We start from the raw sequence: 17,983 nt of genomic DNA, 5'->3' as shown, positions 1-17,983 counted from the left end.
TCAATGATTATCTGCTTTCAGCAAAAACTGGCAACACTTCTTTGTACCACTCATCAGTCCTGGGCTGTGTGCCCCCCAGAAACAACTCACTCTCCTCCTTCCCCTAGAAACTCTTGACCTAATTTCAAACCAAGGGAGTTTCCAGGCTCCAGTCACCAAACCAAAGCTTCCTAAGATAAGAGACCTTGCTGCAAGCACCACAATTTCTGATTTATGGGAGTGGATCTGAATAATATTTGGGATGGTCTGGTGAGGCTGCAGGCAGAGCACACAACAGTGTCCCACCAGCCCCCAAGCAAATTCCAAGGGAGCAGCCTGGTATTTTACAACTGATCCAAACTGAAATTCAAATAGGAAAGACCATTCCAGGAGAACAGCCACCTCTGCTTGGCTGCACTCCTGCTTCCACAGAATTTGCAGATTACTCTGCCCTGCTCCAGACAGCAAATATTTCTGAGATGAAAATCAAAGGGAAAAACATGCACCATGAGATCTCTGTTTAATGGTCAATGGAATGCTGTTTGTGCAGTAATTGCTGGAAGGCTTTGCAGACCTCTGGGAGTTTCTGGTCCCAGCACTTGCTCAGAGAAAGGCCATGTATAAATAGAAAGGATTTGATACCTCCCTGGGCTGTTAAGGTTCAAGCATATCCATCCCTACGGTTCACAGCACCTGACACAAGTCTGGCATTCCCTGGCCATAAAGGTGGGGACTGGGGAATCTTTATGGGAAATGATGATGTCCCAGCCCCTTTTCCAGCAGTACCTGTTCTCAGAATGTGTCACAAGTTCTAACTTAAATGTTGATCACAAGTACAGAAACAATGTAAGCATCAGTTTGCTCCAGTCTCCAACAACTGCTGCTTCCACCACTGAGATACAAAACATCCAGCTTAGATCAGAGAGGGAGAAATAAACAGAAGAAACAAAGATTAAGTCTTTTTCTACATCTGAGTTTTTTTCTGGTTTCTGTTTGCCTGAGGACAGGTAGGATTTGCAGGCAGCTTGGGCTCTAACTCAGTTCCCATAGGCTGAGATATGCCAGCCATGTCCTGGCAGAATGGTGGATTTAAGACATCCCTGAACCCGTCCAAAGTCAGTCTGGGTGTTTCACTGGCCCCCTGGGTTCAGCTCAGTACTGACCAACTTAGCTTCAGATAAATCATCACTCTTGAATCATTTTCTCTCACAACAACTGTCTGTTTTCATACTTGTTAACTCTTTTAGAGCAGTCCATATGGATTGGGACACCCAAACTGCCTTCTAGGAATAATTTAGTCTGGACTGTGAACAGTAAATGGCATACATCACAAACAAAATCTTGGCATGGGAAACAACATACCCATACACAGCACAGAGAATTTCCTGTGCTGTTACTGGAAAATACCAGATATAAACCATATATTTTCAGTCTAACACTTCACCAAGTAGAGAAGTCAGAGATGACAATCCCGCCAGTGAAAATAATCTCTTAAGAGATGCCGAATTTGGACACAAAACTCAGTATCCAGCTACACTGACAAGAGAAGGTAGGGGAAATGCTTTTCTGTAGCCTGCTCTCTGAGCCTCATACCCAGGCTGGAAATAAAAGCATTCTGCTGCATGGCACCAAAGGCTTGGAACCCCAGCTGTTCTCTGGAGCTCAGAAATCTGCATCCCTCCTCCACCCCACTTCAGAGGGGTTGGCAAACGGATTTCACCTGGCACAATTTGCACTTTGATCCAAGCACGACACAGGGATGGAGATGCAAGGATTCCCTTTGCCTTTTATTTGCGTTAATGCATCTGAGTGTCAAACAGAGAGCAGAGCAGGAACAGGGACAGCTGGCATTGCCTATCTTTTCCTTTCAATCTCTTTGACTCCCCCATCTTTCCTGTCACCCATGACTAGCTTTCTGTCACTCTCTTTTTTAATACACTCTCCAAGACATTTTACAGTAAGTGGCATCTTTTAGCACTGAGCTATTCCTCACAATTGGAAAGGGATGAGGTACCGTTTCCCACCTGTTCTAACAATTCCCTGTGGGACAGAGGGGTCAGCACTGCTCCTGCTCCTGGGCTGTCCAAAACACAGGAGCAGCAGCATCTCCTTTTCTGTACAAACCCCAAGCTTCAAATCCCAAAACAGGGAAAGGATGGAGAATGAGACCAAAACCACAACATGCCCATGATTTTTTGATTGTGACATGGAAGACAGAAAATTTTTAAAAAATAGAAAAAAGAAAGGCACAAAAGAAAGTTGATGAGCGACGCTGGGAGCAGCAGCAACCCCCTCCTATGTGCATGCTGCACTGCCATCTTCCCCAGCCTTTTTTATACAGTAATCAAAGGATATTCTGAGCCTCTCAAAATGCCATCAACCCTCATTGAGAATGAAATAGAGCACATCTCCATCGAAGCCTTTACAGCAGTAATCATTGCCACATGCTGGCCTGAACAGGGAGCTTTTACAGACAAAGATGAGTTTTAAAAATAAAATAAAAAAGCCTTCCTAAAATCTGAATAGAAACTTGATGATAATCTCCCAATTTTATTATGCAAGGGGGAAAAGAAACCCATAATTGTGCACTCTTGGTCTCTCAAAGCAAAGAATAGGCTTCTTGATGAAATGCTGAGTTGATTTAGAGCAGGGCTGAGGTTCTGGTGGCAATAATAGTCTAAAAGAACTAACCATCCAGCTGATTTGGATAAAATAATCATTTTTCAACATTCTAAATCTACACTTCATCTGTACCTCCTCCCACTTCTCCCAACTGCATCTTTTGGAGAGTCTTTTTATAGCTTTGAAAATTATTTTCCCCTCCCCTCCCGCAGCATTCAACAAGGATGGCAGACTCTTTACTCTGGCTAACAAAGGGCATTTTTTAGGCTGTGCTGGCATTTAGCTCCATTGCATCTATGTTTAGAATGTACAGTATTTATTTTACAGGATGCTCTCTAGTCCTCCTGCCACCTGGGAGTCCTCCCAAAGCATTATCCCAGGAGTCCCACTGCCCTGGGACACTGAGCCCTCTCCACTTTGGGGGTCAGACTGGTGTTTAAGTTGTTAAGCTGCAACTCCCTGCAGCTCTGCTTGGTGCACTTGCAAATCATGCCCCCTTGTATTTTTCAGGTGCTTTTACTATTTTAAGAAAACCACAAATTTGTGTTCCTCACAAATGGATATTTTCCACTAACAATTTCTGTTTCACATCTTGTCACAAAAGAAAAAATTTTCTCCTGGCTCTCATAATTATTTCCTGACTCTCAGTCCACTTTCCCATCTACTGAATTATGTAGAGTTGTTTAGCTTGCTGTTTTCCAAGAATGCCTCATCAGTGCAGTGTAAAAATATTTATTACTTACTCTTTTTGTATCTATTGACTTCTTCTTTTCAGGATAGAAAAGAAAATGGATCAGCTGTGAGCTCTCTTTACTGTTAACACAGCCAGCAGCTATTCATGGATCAAGCAGATGCTGCCTGATTTTAAACCAGTTTATATTAAAGCTCAATGAATTTACATGTCACACACAGGGATGGAAGCAATGCACAGCTCCAGCTCTCCCACCAGTTCCACTGAGCTTGCAGAAGGTACTGTGAGGTGGTGGCTTTGTTATTAATCCATTTTACCATTTGTAGAAGCCAAAACACCATCCAATTCTTTAGGAAAGTCTCTAACTCTTTATGCCTTTTAACTCTTTAGACTCTTCTCTGACTCTAAAGCTATATGCCTGAATACAGAAGCCTGAATGTGACAGAAAACAGCTACAACATTTTTAAAAGTCCTGTTTTAGGGCACTTCCCTGCAAAATCATGAGTTAATTTGACCAGTTGGTCCTGATAATCAGCTCAGGCTGAGAAGGGTTTACTCCTTGAGAGATATCACTGATTTCAGCCAGCCTGGCTGCAAAGCAAGAAACTAATTGCAGTAAAGCACTTTCAAAGAATTCTCTCTGAAGACCCAGGAATTATCTATTCCATTTGAGTCTTCCATAGGAATTTTCTTCCTTTCTCCTCTAGCAAGACTAGCACATTTTAAAAAGCACATATTTAAATAAAAGGTATTTAAATACACCTGTTCTAGATACACATATTTTGTAAGAAGCTTTCCTTTTTATATAAAATATTAAGACCAAAATAATTTTTCATGCAATATATTTTATAGTGTATTTTTGCATGCTTATTCTCAGTACCTCTTCACCCTGAGCAATGAAATTAGGCTGACTGGTATTAGTCTGGGTTCATCTCCTGCTTTTCATGGACAAGGTTGGCCTGCTGCTATCCACACTTTCAACAAAGATGAGAAACAGACTCAGAAGAATTTTCCAGAACAAAAAAAAGTAAATAGGTGAAATACTTGTGGTGGTGTGCCAGACACCAACTAAACACTAACAGCTCTGTAGAAGTGCTTAATGCAAAAGGCAGAGCAGAACAAACAGGAGCATTCTACCACCAGAATGTCATTAAAACTTAGGAAAGCAGAAAATGGGCATTGGAGCTCTTGAAAAGGGGTTGGTGGACTTTCAGAATTAATCTAAAGGTCTGAAGGCAGAAAATGCAGGAGTTGCTTAGACTTTCCTAGGGAAAAACACAAAATGTAGTGTTTAGCAAAAAACATACAGAAGGGCTTCATACAAACTTCTCCAAGTAATCATGCAGTTTTAAAGAAGCAAGAGAGCTGATATAGAGTTACTCAGTGTAATCATCTGAAACACCATGAAATGCTTTGAATCAATGTCTAGTTCATTTACAAGACCATCTGTTCTGGCATTGGAGATTTTATTCCCACACTTGCATAAGGAAGTGACAGAGGCAAAAAATGACTACTAAGAATTTCAGAGTGTTTAATCACCTTTTAAGGAGCAGCAATTAAAGAAATAGCTAAAGAAGACCACAGCCTGACAGACTGCCCTAAGAGTATCAAATTTAGGGGAAGATTTTGTCATATTATTTTTTGGGAAGATACTGCAGAAGCAAAAAGGTGGCAAACACCACAAACAAACCAAAAAAAAGGACATCTGTGTTGTCATCATTGAACAGCAAACACATACAAATGGTAATATCCTGTTTAGCCTATTAAGCAGAAGAATCAGAGAATCACAGAATATCCTGAACTGGAAGGGACCCCCAAGGATGATCGAGTGCAGCTCCTGGCCCTGCACAAAACACCCCAAGAATCACACCATGAGAACCAGAGATTTCTGATAGCTGGCAGCTCCTCAGGTCTACCACAAAAAATTATGCATGGCAGGCAGGAACAGGATCCAAACCCTGCTAAACAGTCAGCATTCATTGCCCAGTGAGACTGTGATGTATTTTCCATCTTACCTGACACAATCAAGACAATATTTCTAAAAGATAAACTCTACCTCAAATAGAATTTCTGCACTTGATGCAGAAATTAAGAGACAAGAGACTCTTGTCTGTGCTATGCCAGAAGGTTGGACAAAATGCTTTAGTGGCCCCCACAGCCTGGAGGTCTCTTCACATACATTTTGGATTGACTTCAAGATGAAGCAGTTTTGCTGCCATCAGTCCCATATGGCCAGGACACACCTGTAGAAATTACTTGGGCAGGGACACCTCATTTCCTTCTCTTACAGGAAAAGAAATGGGGAGCAGGTGCTGCTCCACCCTGGACACAAGAGGAACCATGGTCAAACCACAAGTCCCTCCTGGCTTTGCCAAGGGGCAAGGATGCTGCACTACCAGACCTAAGGCCATGCCAGGACTGCAGCAGTGGCACACCAGGTCCTGCTCAGAGAACTGAAAACTGGCTCCCAATGTCCCACACTGCTTTAGCCAAGCAGGATAGTCTCCATGGGCATATGGATTAGATATCTCTGAAAAAAAAAAATTGCTTGATATTTAATTGCAGGGTTGGCAGGTGCTTCCATGATGTACAGTGCATGGAATAAAATTACAGGGACAGCATCAATAAACAGTATAGACAGTTTCCATCAGGAATTAGCCAAGGATTAGAGCAAAAAGCATCGTGGGGCACACAGAGTGCTTGCTGTATTAGCATTATCTCTGCACACACAGGACAGCACTCGTTACAAATACCTGAATGAATCATCTAATGGATGGGAATGCAGGACACTTGAGCACTAGCTGGGGTCCTGTGCTCATGGAAACACTGCTGAGGATTCAGCTTATCTCTCAGAAGCACAGAGCTTCTAAAACTCTATTTTTCTAGAGTATCTCTGGACAGTGTAAAATAAAAACTGGAAAAAGGCAGAGACAAAATTGCAGCTGAAGAGTTTCAGATTCAATGAAAGAATTCAATTTAGCTTAGGATGCTAATTTTTATTTAAAAGCTGCAGCAGTCTCAGAGTGGACCTCACAAGAGAGGCCAGGGTCAGAGCCTGTGCAGGGCTCTGCTCCCAGCAGCACAGGTAGGTCCCAAGGACATGCCAGCAGGGATGTGATGGAAATGCTGGAGCTGTGTCTGAGCCTTGCAGCTTCATAAATCTGTGCAACCCCTGGAGGAGGAAGGCTGTGAGACTTCCTGGGGAGCTGGCAACTTCCCAGAAGCCTTCCCTCTCCCCAGTCTTCTATCCAGGGGCTGCAGCACTGCAGGTGTTAATGCACACCCAAATAGCACTTTTCTTCCCATGGGTGGGAGTATTTTACACAAGTCTCCTCCAGTGCTGCCTCTCCCACCAAGAAGCTGCAAGTATTTAGACCTGAGACCACCACAGGGCTTTCCTGAGAAAATAAATGCTCCTGTTCTTCCTTTGTTCCTTCGTGGGAATCAGAAAAACAGAAGTATCTACAGACACTGAAGAGTTTAATCTGCAGCCTTGTAAGGAGCTTGGATTGATGCAAAAATAAAGTACACAGACATTAAGTAGAACAATCTTAAATTTATGTTTCTATAGCTGTAAGTAAGAATGTTCCTTAAGTAAGAAACTGTATTGATAAGATAGTGAAGGGTTTATAATGCAGAGGTATGGTTGTACAGAGTAGAAGAGAGGTCTAAGAACTCTGTAGAGTTTTCTTGTACTGATAGTTCTTAGAGAGCGCTGTAAGTACAAGTTCTAACTTCTAAGAGTTTAGAAGTTATAATTGAACCATATGAGTGTAAGTGTAACAAAAGCCTGTTAGACAAAAGTATCCACAGTGCAGTAAGAATAAGTAAAGGTGATAGGCTAGAAAAGCAAAATACACCTTGTGGCAACTGTTCATTAGATTAGAAAGTTATATATTGTCTAGTAACAAAGAACTTGTGACTGCTTTGAGCTGTGGCTGACTGCTTGCTCCCTTAAAATCTCCTGGCCTCTGAGACTGGTGTTTATCTGAGCAAGAAATGGCTCTTAGCCCAAAAACAGTCCCATCCCTTCATTACCAGCAGCAATGATGGTATTCCTTGACTTCAAAGCCTACGTGTGAGGAGGTTTGTGACCTGCTTGCTTTCCTCCTGCCCACCTCTGTCCCCATGGAGCTGTGCTGCTGCAACATTCAACCAACACTGCCAGCACACAGAAGGAGCACGGTGCCCTGATGGACTCCTTGGCCACTAAACCTGCCACTGGAACAGCTAAGGTGGGACATACAGTACTTTTCATGCTTCTCATTCCCTGAAAATGACGTGGAGACCATGTAGCTCTTGTCTGTGTGTTTTACTTCACCAAGCTGCCTCACAATCTCCCCATAAAATGCAATTTGCCAGACACAGTGAACACAAACAACCTCAGCTGTATCCTTTCATTTGGTGTCCATGGCTGCAGCAGCACCATGAGTTTGTGCAATATCAATATGCACTATGCTAAACAAGCATAAATCAGAGACTATCCAAAGGAAACACCAAGACAGAATCAGACAAGTGCAGATAGAGAGCTCTGACAGCATTTCAGTTCCATGTGATTCCTGTAGCTGACACCCATCTGTACTGAGCTATGCTGGGCAGATGCACTATTACCTTAAAGGGGTGATTGTGTTATGTTTAAATCAGTCTTCACTAAAAGAACAGTGAGTGTACTGAGAAACTGGCTGCTTCACAAAGGCAACAGAAATATATGTGGCTTTCTGCACACTTGTGCTACCTCCAGAAAACACCTCTGCAAAGGAAACCAGGAGTGCAGGGCTTCCAGCTCAGCCCTCTCTGACCTCTCTTTCTGATCTGGGTCAGACAACTTGGCTCATAAACTGCAAACTTTTGGCAAAAGGTAATTCCAGCTTTGTTTAAATGTTAGATTGTTGTACAATGCCAGAGAAAAACTCCCAGCAAGTTACTGAAAAGAGCATATAGTCTTGCTACTGTCATTAAATTGAATTGCAAAGCAAAGCTCCCACTGTCTTTAGTGGTACAAGATCACAGTTTCAAACCAAGATGGGAAATTGTGAGCTGAGGAAAGGAGATGTCACGTCAAGAATGTGATGGAGTTTCTCTGTATGGCAAAAATAAGGCCTGGGGTCTTCTTCTGCAGCTCTGCTGAGCTCAAGATCACATGTGTGCAGGCAGCTGAAATGGTGTGCTTTGAAAAGGCTTAGTGAAAGTTATTTAAAATTTCATGTAATAACACCATCACCACCACTAATGATAATATTAGAAATAAATGCCTGTGTTTTCATTCCATGAATATCCCAGTGACCATGCTGCTGCTCAAATAACATGCTGTAAATAAATCTTTCAGAATATTAGCTCTAGGATTTTTATTGGAATCCCCTCAGCTCTAGTGGGCTCCTCAACTGAGCTGGTACCAAAGACAGAGGGCAAAGGGAGCTGTTGAAAAAGCAAGTACATTTTTTTTACTAAGCCTTTCATCTTTTAAATGTATCCCAGTGTTTCCAGCAAATATGGGAGTGGGATGAATATAACAAAGCCACTGTGTCAGAGCCTGCCCTCTCAGCCCCGTGTTGGTTTAAGTGGCAGTACTCCACTGTGGCAAACGGAGCTCCAGTGATTTACATCCCTGTGACAATAAGCACCTTCCAAAGGTAACTGCTGTCCTTCTCTTCTTTCCTCAGAAGTCGGCAGGAAAGGAAACAACCTCTCCAGAGACAGCTGGTAGTAAAGCTGACTTATTTCAGATCACCATCAATTCACTCTTGTAGCCACAAAAAGAAAGTTTCTCTCTTATTGTTAAATTGTGCATTGTCCCTACTTCACTGTCATTCAGTGATGCAAGAGAAATGCTACATGAATCCAGACATCTCCAGTTTCCTTGCCTTTAAAACAGCACCAATTTCATTCCAAACTGACTATTTAGATCATATTTTGTCTTCCTTACTCCCAGAAAGCCCTGATTTTCTCAGGAGAGGGTAAGGAGCTTCCTGCAGGTATGGCCAGAGCATGGACACTGGCTCAGTCCATGTCCTTCCTTTTGGAAGAACATGCTGTTCTCAGGGTATGAATTTGGAACCGCCTCAGCTAAGGAGTCCAAAAGGTGTCTAAATCATGAGGAATAAACAGCAGCATTTCAAAGGGACTATACTTAGTATTTAAACTGTGATTCTGGACCAAAAGGAGGCTGCAGAGAAAGCAAGTCTCTAGTTAAAACACACCTGATGCCTGTGTGAATGCCCTCACATTAGTAATGCATTTCACCATCTCTCAGTTATATGAGAAGGGGCAGCAAGTGAAATGTTGAAGGGCTGGAGCCAGGCACAGGAACAGGCAGAGGAGGAAAAACAGATTCCAGACATCTGACTTAGCTCCTCACCTGCAGCAGGGCACAGACATATAGAACAGGATTCAACACCCCACAGCTCCCACAGCAGGGCAGACACTGCTCTGCAGCTGTCAGGAGTTAGTGGGTAGAGAAAGACACCTCCAGAAAGGAACTTATCCCACTGGAAATGCCCCAGGTAGGCAGCAGTGTTCACCCATGCTGCTCCAGTACCACAAAATGAAGTCTGGGGGAAGAGCTCAGGTTGTATCCCTATCCCTTAGATGGTTGGAGTTCTGTGAGCTGAATTCCCCTGAGCACTCTCTGTGCCTCAAGTCCCCATGTGCAATGAGAGCATCTCCTCCCCTGACAGGGAGGGTGCACAGCTCAGCCTGCCAGCATCTGCCATGTGCTCAGCACAAACACACATTTGGGAAAGGGGGCTATGAAAGCATCAGATGCAAACAGGAAAAGGGGCTGGCTTGGAAATCTGCCTCCATTCACAAAAGCTACATTATCTGCATATTCCAGCTGCCCTCAGTTACTTCAGTGCCAAGAGAACAGGATGGCAGCACCAGGGCTGTGCACTTCCTGGCCACGTCACAGCGCAGATGCAGCACTGCTTGACTTCGGGAGCCTCAGCTGTGCTTTCAGGACAGGCAGCTCAAGCTGAGCCTTTGTTCACTCAAGGCTGGGCTGTTAATTTAGAATTCACTGAGGCACAATCAACAGGGAGCCCAGTGACAACATTTTTATAGCCACTCTCCTTACAATGGGAGCTTGTAATTCCCAAGGCAGTGCTGGCCTCTGTTTGTCTGGTGTACTTAAATCTCCACCTGTGCTTTTATAATAACCAATATTTTCTGCCAGAGCTTGCTCTTACCCTGTTGGAATCAATTCTTGTCCTGGAGGTGTAGATAGGAGGAGGAATGTTGAAGGCTTGAGGAACAAGATACTCTTCAGCATCCATCATATCTTCCAGGTCTTCCTCGTCAAGAAGATTTTGGAAGAACTTGCTGTCATTTGGGCTTGGGAGCTTCATACGATCATCTCCCTGAACAGATTGTATTGAGAGAGGAAAAACATCAAAAGATGGATTAACTTCCCAAAAAGAGAATTTCAGCCTCCCTACTGCCCTGGCAGCCAGGCTGCAGGGACCACACATGCTGCTTTGTTTGTTCAAAAGCACTACATCCACATAATTTGTGGGTTTGTTTTGTTGCTTGGTTTTTTTGTGTTTTTTTGCTTTTTTTTTTTTTTTTTTTTTTTTTTTTTTTTTTTTTAACTGGGAATATGATGACAAAAATGAGTAACTGTATGAATCAAACAAAACCATGCTTTTGGCATTCTTGTGATTGAGCTTTTATTCTTTCTTCTCTCTTTTTCCCATACAAGATCAGTTTCTGACCCAAGTTCTGACATATTTTGTGAAATATCTCAGCTATTTAGCCTCAAATAGGAGGGGTGGGAATGAGCAAGGAAACTGTTGTGTCTGGATGTTTGTTTTTTTGTTAAAAATTTGTACTTTAAGGGATTTAGAGGGTAAATTTCTCTCTTATCTGTACGGAAAGTTCTGCAGAATGTAAGAGAGCTGAAAACAACAAAAACCAAACCAGGGAACAACAGTGCCTTGAAATAACACCTAGGAACTGGAGAGGGAAATCCTGGCTGCTCTTTGTTGGTGCCACAAAACACTATAAAAGGCAGCCCATGCCACAAACACCTATTACCCTATAGAAACACTGCTAAACTCGACTGGCTGGCTGGACAGTGGCCTCCCAGTCCTCAACAATTATTATGGCCCATGTGGAATCCAGCAGGGAATGATGATAGCTGTGTTGTGGGGTGCACACAGACCCATTTAAAAGCTCAACAGCAGCTCTGTCATTGTGGATTGCACCTGGGAGGGAGGGGAGTGCTGATGGCAGAGGCACCAGTGCAATGCAGTGACGCTGCTTTGTCCTCCTGGAGCTCACACTGTCTGCAAGGAGCACTGGAGAGAGGGTGAAACACCCACCAGACCTTGCAACACAGGGGAGGGAAGGGCAGGGGCAGAAATGGAGGAAAGAGGATATTCTTATTCTCATTCTTTGGAATAAGGAAACACGTCCTGTCTAACAAAGTCATTTATTCAGAAGGTTTTATTCAGCTGAACTTACAATTTACCACAGTGGGGAATACTGCAAGAGGAATTCCTCATTCAGCACCAAAATTCCTCTTGACCCATATTTCACTTTCCAACCATATTTCCCTTGTGCTGAAGCTGAAGGGGGGCAGGATGATTCATGGTGTGCAGGAACACACCACAAGTCAGCTGGCAGCTCTACCCAGTGAAATCAAACACCACACTGTGGGACTGGCACTGGACCCATTTGGGACATATGAAGTGGCACTGGCTGTACTTCTGGAGGCTTTTCCAGTTGGAATGCTTACGCCAGTGTGGAGCTGAGGATCAGCTCAGTGCACCTCTGCCCTGTGCTCCATGAAGTGGAGCAGATACACCATGAGAGAGAGCATGAGAATATCATTCCCTAGATCAAACTATCCTGTGCTCTGGTCTCTGGTGTTTCACCATGTCTTAGGGTACAAGATGTGCCTGGGGCTGTGCATTCTATCGCCATCTGTCAGAGCTGGGGCAGTTCTCTTCTGTTCATTGGGCAGTTTTCTTTATCTCCCCCACAACCAATCCTCCCTCCAGGAGATCTCTTCTGTTCATGGCCACTGAGTGTCCCTGCATGGCTGATAAAATTCCTCATGTGTCACTGGGAGATGCTCTGCCCAGGGGGAGGAGCCAAGCATTCCCACCTGGATAGAATCTGACACTGGGAACACCACAGCAGCCTTTTCCCACTGCATTCCCAGAGGAGCAGCTTCTTCTCCACTGCATTCCCAGAGGAGCAGCCTTCCACACTGCATTCCCAGAGGAAGAGCAGGCCCATCTCCACACCCCTGGAGCTTCAGAGGAAAACTCCACCCTTGTTCAGGATCCCTGCTCCAGCAGAACCACAGCTGGCACTGCAGTGGGGCTGAGCCACCATGGAATGGGACTGCTGCCAGCACCCTGACACACAGGGGGCCAGGGCATGTTCTGACTCGGCAGTGATGTTTTGTATTACTGCATTTTTTACGTTATTTTTATTTTCTTCTTTAACAGAGAACTGTTATTCCTATTCCCATACCTTTGCCTCAGAGCCCCTTAATTTCAAAATTATAATAATTTGGAGGGACGGGGTTTACATTTTCCATTTCAGGGGAGGCTCCTGCCTTCCTTAGCAGACACCTATCTTTCCAAACCAAGACACACCATCACCTCACCTTTAAGTTTTCATTCTCCTTTGAACTGTTCACACAGTGTGTCCTTACCTGAGAACTTTATACTTTCTGTGGCTGGAGTTGGGCTGCAATAAACACACACACAGGTCTAGGCTGCCACAGAATTAGGGAAGGACACATTCCTGCACACACAGCTCCAGCTACCTGTACTCACCAGCTGCCACAGGGCAGTTTCAGGAGATGAACCCATGAAGGATGAAACCTTCACAGCCCTGCCACGGGGATGTGAAGCCTCCAGAGCCCTCAGAGGGGCTCAGAGGAGAACAGAGAGGGAAGCTCCTCCTTAGCATTAGAGGTACCAGTGTGATACAACTCTCTGTGTTCTAAGAAACTTTCATGTTTAGTCTGTGAAAAGAATCCTGCTTGTGACCTCAGCAGTGCAGGGAAAAGACTAATCCTAATCAAGTTTAGAACCAAGGAAGTTCTTGGTCTAAAAATAGATCCACTGTCTGCCAATGGATGAAATTTGTAATTTGTTCATGAGGGAATGCAAAGCACTGAGCAGCTTGTGAAGGCAGAAACTGTATATGTGCTCACGAACACAAGCTTGGGGAATGAATTTCAGAGTGTTGTATTATTCATGTCATTATTTTTGAGATACTGACACTGCCCGTTCTACTCCATGCTTGTATAACACCATGGTCACTGTTTGCTTTAGGCTCAAGAACACCTTGCACTTCAAAACATTCAAAGCCAACACCCCTAACAGTTGGGTGCTGCAGAAAAACTTGGTTTTCCCACCCACCCCTGTGATATTGCAGGGTTGCTCACCTGAATTACCAGGTATCTCTGAGGGTCTCGAGCCATTCTAGAGAATTCAGCAGCCAGCTCCTTGAATTTTGGCCGACTGTCAGCATCAATCATCCAGCCTGGATGAAAGATGAGAAAGAAAACAATTAAGTGTTAAGGGTGGAAACAATTCCATTTCTTCAAATGCACAAGTTTGAAGTATTTGATAGCTCTGACCCAAATAAAAGTTGCAATAAAGAACCCAGAAGAATGGAAAGTTAGAATTCTATCATGCATAAAAGGGGAAACACCTGGGTTTGGCCAGGCTAGGTTGTTCCTTACTGCATGGAATTTTCCTTAATTTGCAGGGCTCCGCTCTGTCCCAGAGACAGCAACACCACCTTGCAATTTTCTCCACCTTGCACACTTGGATACCAGCCCTGACTGACTTTTATTAAGGATGTGTCTCACCACATGGTACATTTTTGCACTCAGCAAAGTCCTTGCACAATTTAATTCCACATCTCCATGCACTGTACAACTGTTTTCAGAAGATACTTAATTTACTTCTAGTTGTCCTTTCCTTTTTTTTGCAGGGCTTTTGTGTACAAAGCAAAAGGAAAAGGAGTATATATGATGGATGAGATGTCTGTATGTTAATCTCACTTAAATTAAGCCAGAAATATCAGAGAGATATTTCTAATTCTTTTTAAATTAGAAGCATAACCTTGGAGGATACTGTCATTAGAGGGGGGTATCTTGGAGATAAAAAAGTTGGAAGAAACCATGTGCAGACTTTTTCCTTTTTTACTAGAGTAAAAATATTAATAAATTTTTGTACTGGACTAAGAATGATAAAAAAATAATCCTCTCTGTAGCATTTCTTCTATTAATTTTACTTTTTATTATTACTACTGCCATCATCATTCTTGCTACTAACAATAAAGCCTTCGTGATTTCTTTCCTCAATATTTGGGAATGGGATTTCTCCTCACAGCTTTCTCTGGCTGGGTATCCATGTGCCATAATTATTTTTAATACTATCTTTTTTACATCAGAATCAATTGTCATGGAAATGACAAGGGTTTACAACAACAATCATACAATTTTGACTTCACAGCAAGAATATGAGATAACATCTGACAGTAATAAGAGGCTGAGCTAACTCGGCCCTTCATAGCTAACAATTGCAAAACTGCAGATGTGCAGACAGTGTTTAGATGGAATTTACAGTATCTTGGGCAGTTTTGTTTTGCAGCAGCAGCTTGCCCTGTTTCCCAGCTCTGTCAGAGACTACCTATGCAAATGTTCTAAAGCAGGGTCCCTCCTGCAGGCAGCACAGGGATATCAAAAGTTCCTTACACTTCACCATCACCATATAAACATCAATAGTGCAGATCGGGGGCTGGGGCAGGCGCTCTCCCTTCTCCAGGAGGTCGGGGATCTCTCGAGTTGGGATTCCATCATACGGCTTCCCACCAAAGGTCATCAGCTCCCAGATGGTCACTCCTAGGTAGAAGAAAGAGTGTCAGTGTTTGGGGTACACCACTGAGATTCCCTCGCAGCAGAGTAGCCTAGTCTAGTTCTGGACTGCAATCTTTTCTACTTCACCAGTGCCTGGCCCAGTTCTGGACTGCAATCTTCTACACCAGTGCCTGGAAAACTGAAGTTTGGACTGAGGGGATATAGGAATGTGCCCCCTGTTGATGAAGTAACAAAACTATCTTTTGTCCTCTTAAAAAGGAAAGAAGCCCAGAAGTTTCTCTCCTTGATTAGGTGAAAAGGCATCTCATAGGATCTGGAGGACTTCAACTCAAACTTAAGGATAGCAAATTGGACAGGAGCCAACAAGTCCCACCTGGGCAATTTACTAGAAAAAGAAGAGAACAAAGAAACTAATCGCTTTTGTGAGGTGTTTTACCAGGAGCAGAAGGGCCTCTTGCACTTGGATCAGTTTTTCTCTGTAAAGAGTTTGTTATTTTGCCTTTTATTAAAACCTTTTTGTTTCCAACACTACCACAGGAGCTATCCTGCTGATTTTATGCCTTCTAAGATAGCTCAGCTATCTTGAGTGTGAAACATATCTGCAAGAGCTTCTGAGACCTGGCTGGAGGAGGCTCCTATTTCAGGGGGACAGGAGGAGTTGCTCAAGTGGCTACACAGTGCTTAGCTGCCATCTGGGCTTAAACCATGACAGTCTGCCACTTAAAAACTCTGAAAGTGGTGAAACAGCACTTTGTGGTAATCTTCAACAGCAACTTCCCTCATTTAATTGGTGTGAGAAATGGCATGATAGACCTGAGGCACATGAGAAAGGTCTGAGACAAATGAAGGGTGGTAAAGTAAATGGGTGCAATACCAAAAGAATGAATCACACTCTTTTATCAAAAAGGGAAATGAGTGCCTGATCCACTCTATTATTTTAAGGGGAAAAAGCACAGATGTTCCCTAAATTAGAGCACCAATTTCCCACAAAAGTACAGCACTGAGTAACACGAGGTCATTGGCTTTGCCTTGGAAGCCATTCACAGCCACTGTTATCATTTCTTCCCTTAAATCACCTTATGCTTCTGAGTTTATGATAGTGCTGCACTACAGACCCAAGATTCTCTTTTTGAAAAGCCATAGGATTTGTTTTGGCTTCAGAGCTGGAAATAAAGATCATATATCATAAGTAAAAGAATTTGTGCCTGAACAGATTCTTAAATATTGAAAATGCTGCTCTCACACTGTTTTGTTTAACTTTTATTTGAATTGCAAAGGTCATTTTAAGCATGCCTCAGATCAGTACCATATTTTGACAAATGTCATGCTAGTGTGAAAAGTGATGGGCAAAATTACCACATGAGTACACCACATTTATTTCACCCTCATTCATCTCCTTGCTGATATTAAATAACTATTGTTAATATTGTTAACTACTGTCAAATGTTTATGGTCTTTTCCTTTCTGATTATAGATGTTGTGGGCTTCCTGCATATAAAATGAATTTCATAAATGAAGGCATATTTCTTTTCCTGAGTGATCCAGGGTATGCAGAATTTGAAGAGAAAGAGCAGCTTTACAAGATCAATGGAACTCTCCCAGGCTCTTTTCAGCTGACTAGAAGAGGGCAGCTACCCAGCCACAGCAAACAGTGTCTTTTGCTGCTACCCACAGGTAAAAGTGAGTAATGAAGAGAGCTGTACACCCTTTTGGTTCAAAATGGAAATAGGACTCCATAGCCCCCAATACTGCTGCAAATTTCCATTTACAAAGGTATACATGATTTTATTAATAATAGCTGTACCTGATAAACAGGCAGAGACCTCAGCAGATGTGGCAAACAGCTCATCTGAATAACCATTAGCAACACTGAAGGAACACCTCATTTCTCAAATATGACTTTTTCTCTGTGTGTGTAGCTCACCAATTCCCAAGTTATCTGTGAAATTAAATGGATGCTTGTTCTAGTTAGTTTGGAGAGCTTGTCTCTTCCTTTTCTTTCTCTTGCCATATTTGCTCTGTATTATGACAAATTCCCTTTTATCTGACTCTAGGTAGAGAAAGTCCCATAAGCCTGAAAATGTTTTTTGACATTCATGGCTTTTAGAGTTGAGCTTTTCAAAGACTGCTGAAAATTGTGACCTGCAGCTGTATTTTTATGAATCCATGGCTAAGCTGAAAGAGGTCTTCTTCTGTCATAATAATCAGCCAAACTGCTACCAGACCAGACCTGGAGGCACTCACCCCAGCGGGGAACATCATGATAATATATTTCAGTGAGCAGGGAAGTAACACAGGAGACAGTAACAATTGCTGCTTAGAGTTACACATTTAAAGGAAAAAAAAAAAACAAAAAAACCAAAACCTGAAGATCAAATGCCTCTGGAATTAACTCCTTTGAGAAAAGAGGATATCTTTAACAATATTAACACAACTTGGCTTAATGCTTTAAAAGACACAACTTTTTAAACTAATCACGTGCAGATTTACCATAGCTCCACACATCACTCTGATGGGTAAATTTCCTGTAGTGTATGCACTCCAGAGCCATCCACTTAATTGGCATCTAGGGAAGGACAAGAGAAATGTAACCTTAGAAATACATTATGAAAACAATACAAACAGATCCTGTGTGGATAACAACTTTCTCCCTGCCTCCTTCAATGGTGAGACTGAAAAAAAAAACCAGAGGAAATGGTTGTTCCTGCCCTCTAGAGTGGGGCTGTGCCTCATAAAACTTGGAGGTCAGAAAGATGAACCAGTTACCTGCAGAACTTGTGATATTTACACAGAAGTAATGGAACAACCTGTGTTTTCATCAAACCTTTTAAAGAGGGACCAAC

General features: G+C 42.9%; 1 protein-coding gene across 2 annotated transcripts in view; it reads right to left on the bottom strand.

Annotated features, from left to right (window-relative positions):
* Positions 1-17,983, bottom strand: part of ERBB4 (erb-b2 receptor tyrosine kinase 4) — a 575,852-nt gene that overhangs the window by 13,447 nt on the left and 544,422 nt on the right. For both annotated transcript variants that reach the window (XM_041411680.1, XM_041411681.1), the window contains exons 22-25: positions 17,631-17,706; positions 15,018-15,164; positions 13,698-13,795; positions 10,477-10,647 (exon numbers count right to left, since the gene is read on the bottom strand). In XM_041411680.1, the coding sequence (XP_041267614.1) occupies positions 10,477-10,647; positions 13,698-13,795; positions 15,018-15,164; positions 17,631-17,706 (492 nt within the window). The remainder of the gene's footprint in view (positions 1-10,476; positions 10,648-13,697; positions 13,796-15,017; positions 15,165-17,630; positions 17,707-17,983) is intronic.

Source organism: Onychostruthus taczanowskii, unplaced genomic scaffold, assembly GCF_017590055.1.
Source record: "Onychostruthus taczanowskii isolate IOZ18803 unplaced genomic scaffold, ASM1759005v1 scaffold37, whole genome shotgun sequence".
In the NCBI taxonomy this organism is placed as follows: domain Eukaryota; kingdom Metazoa; phylum Chordata; class Aves; order Passeriformes; family Passeridae; genus Onychostruthus; species Onychostruthus taczanowskii.
The sequence above is the reverse complement of the archived record's forward strand: the minus strand, read 5'-3'. Positions and strand labels throughout refer to the sequence as shown.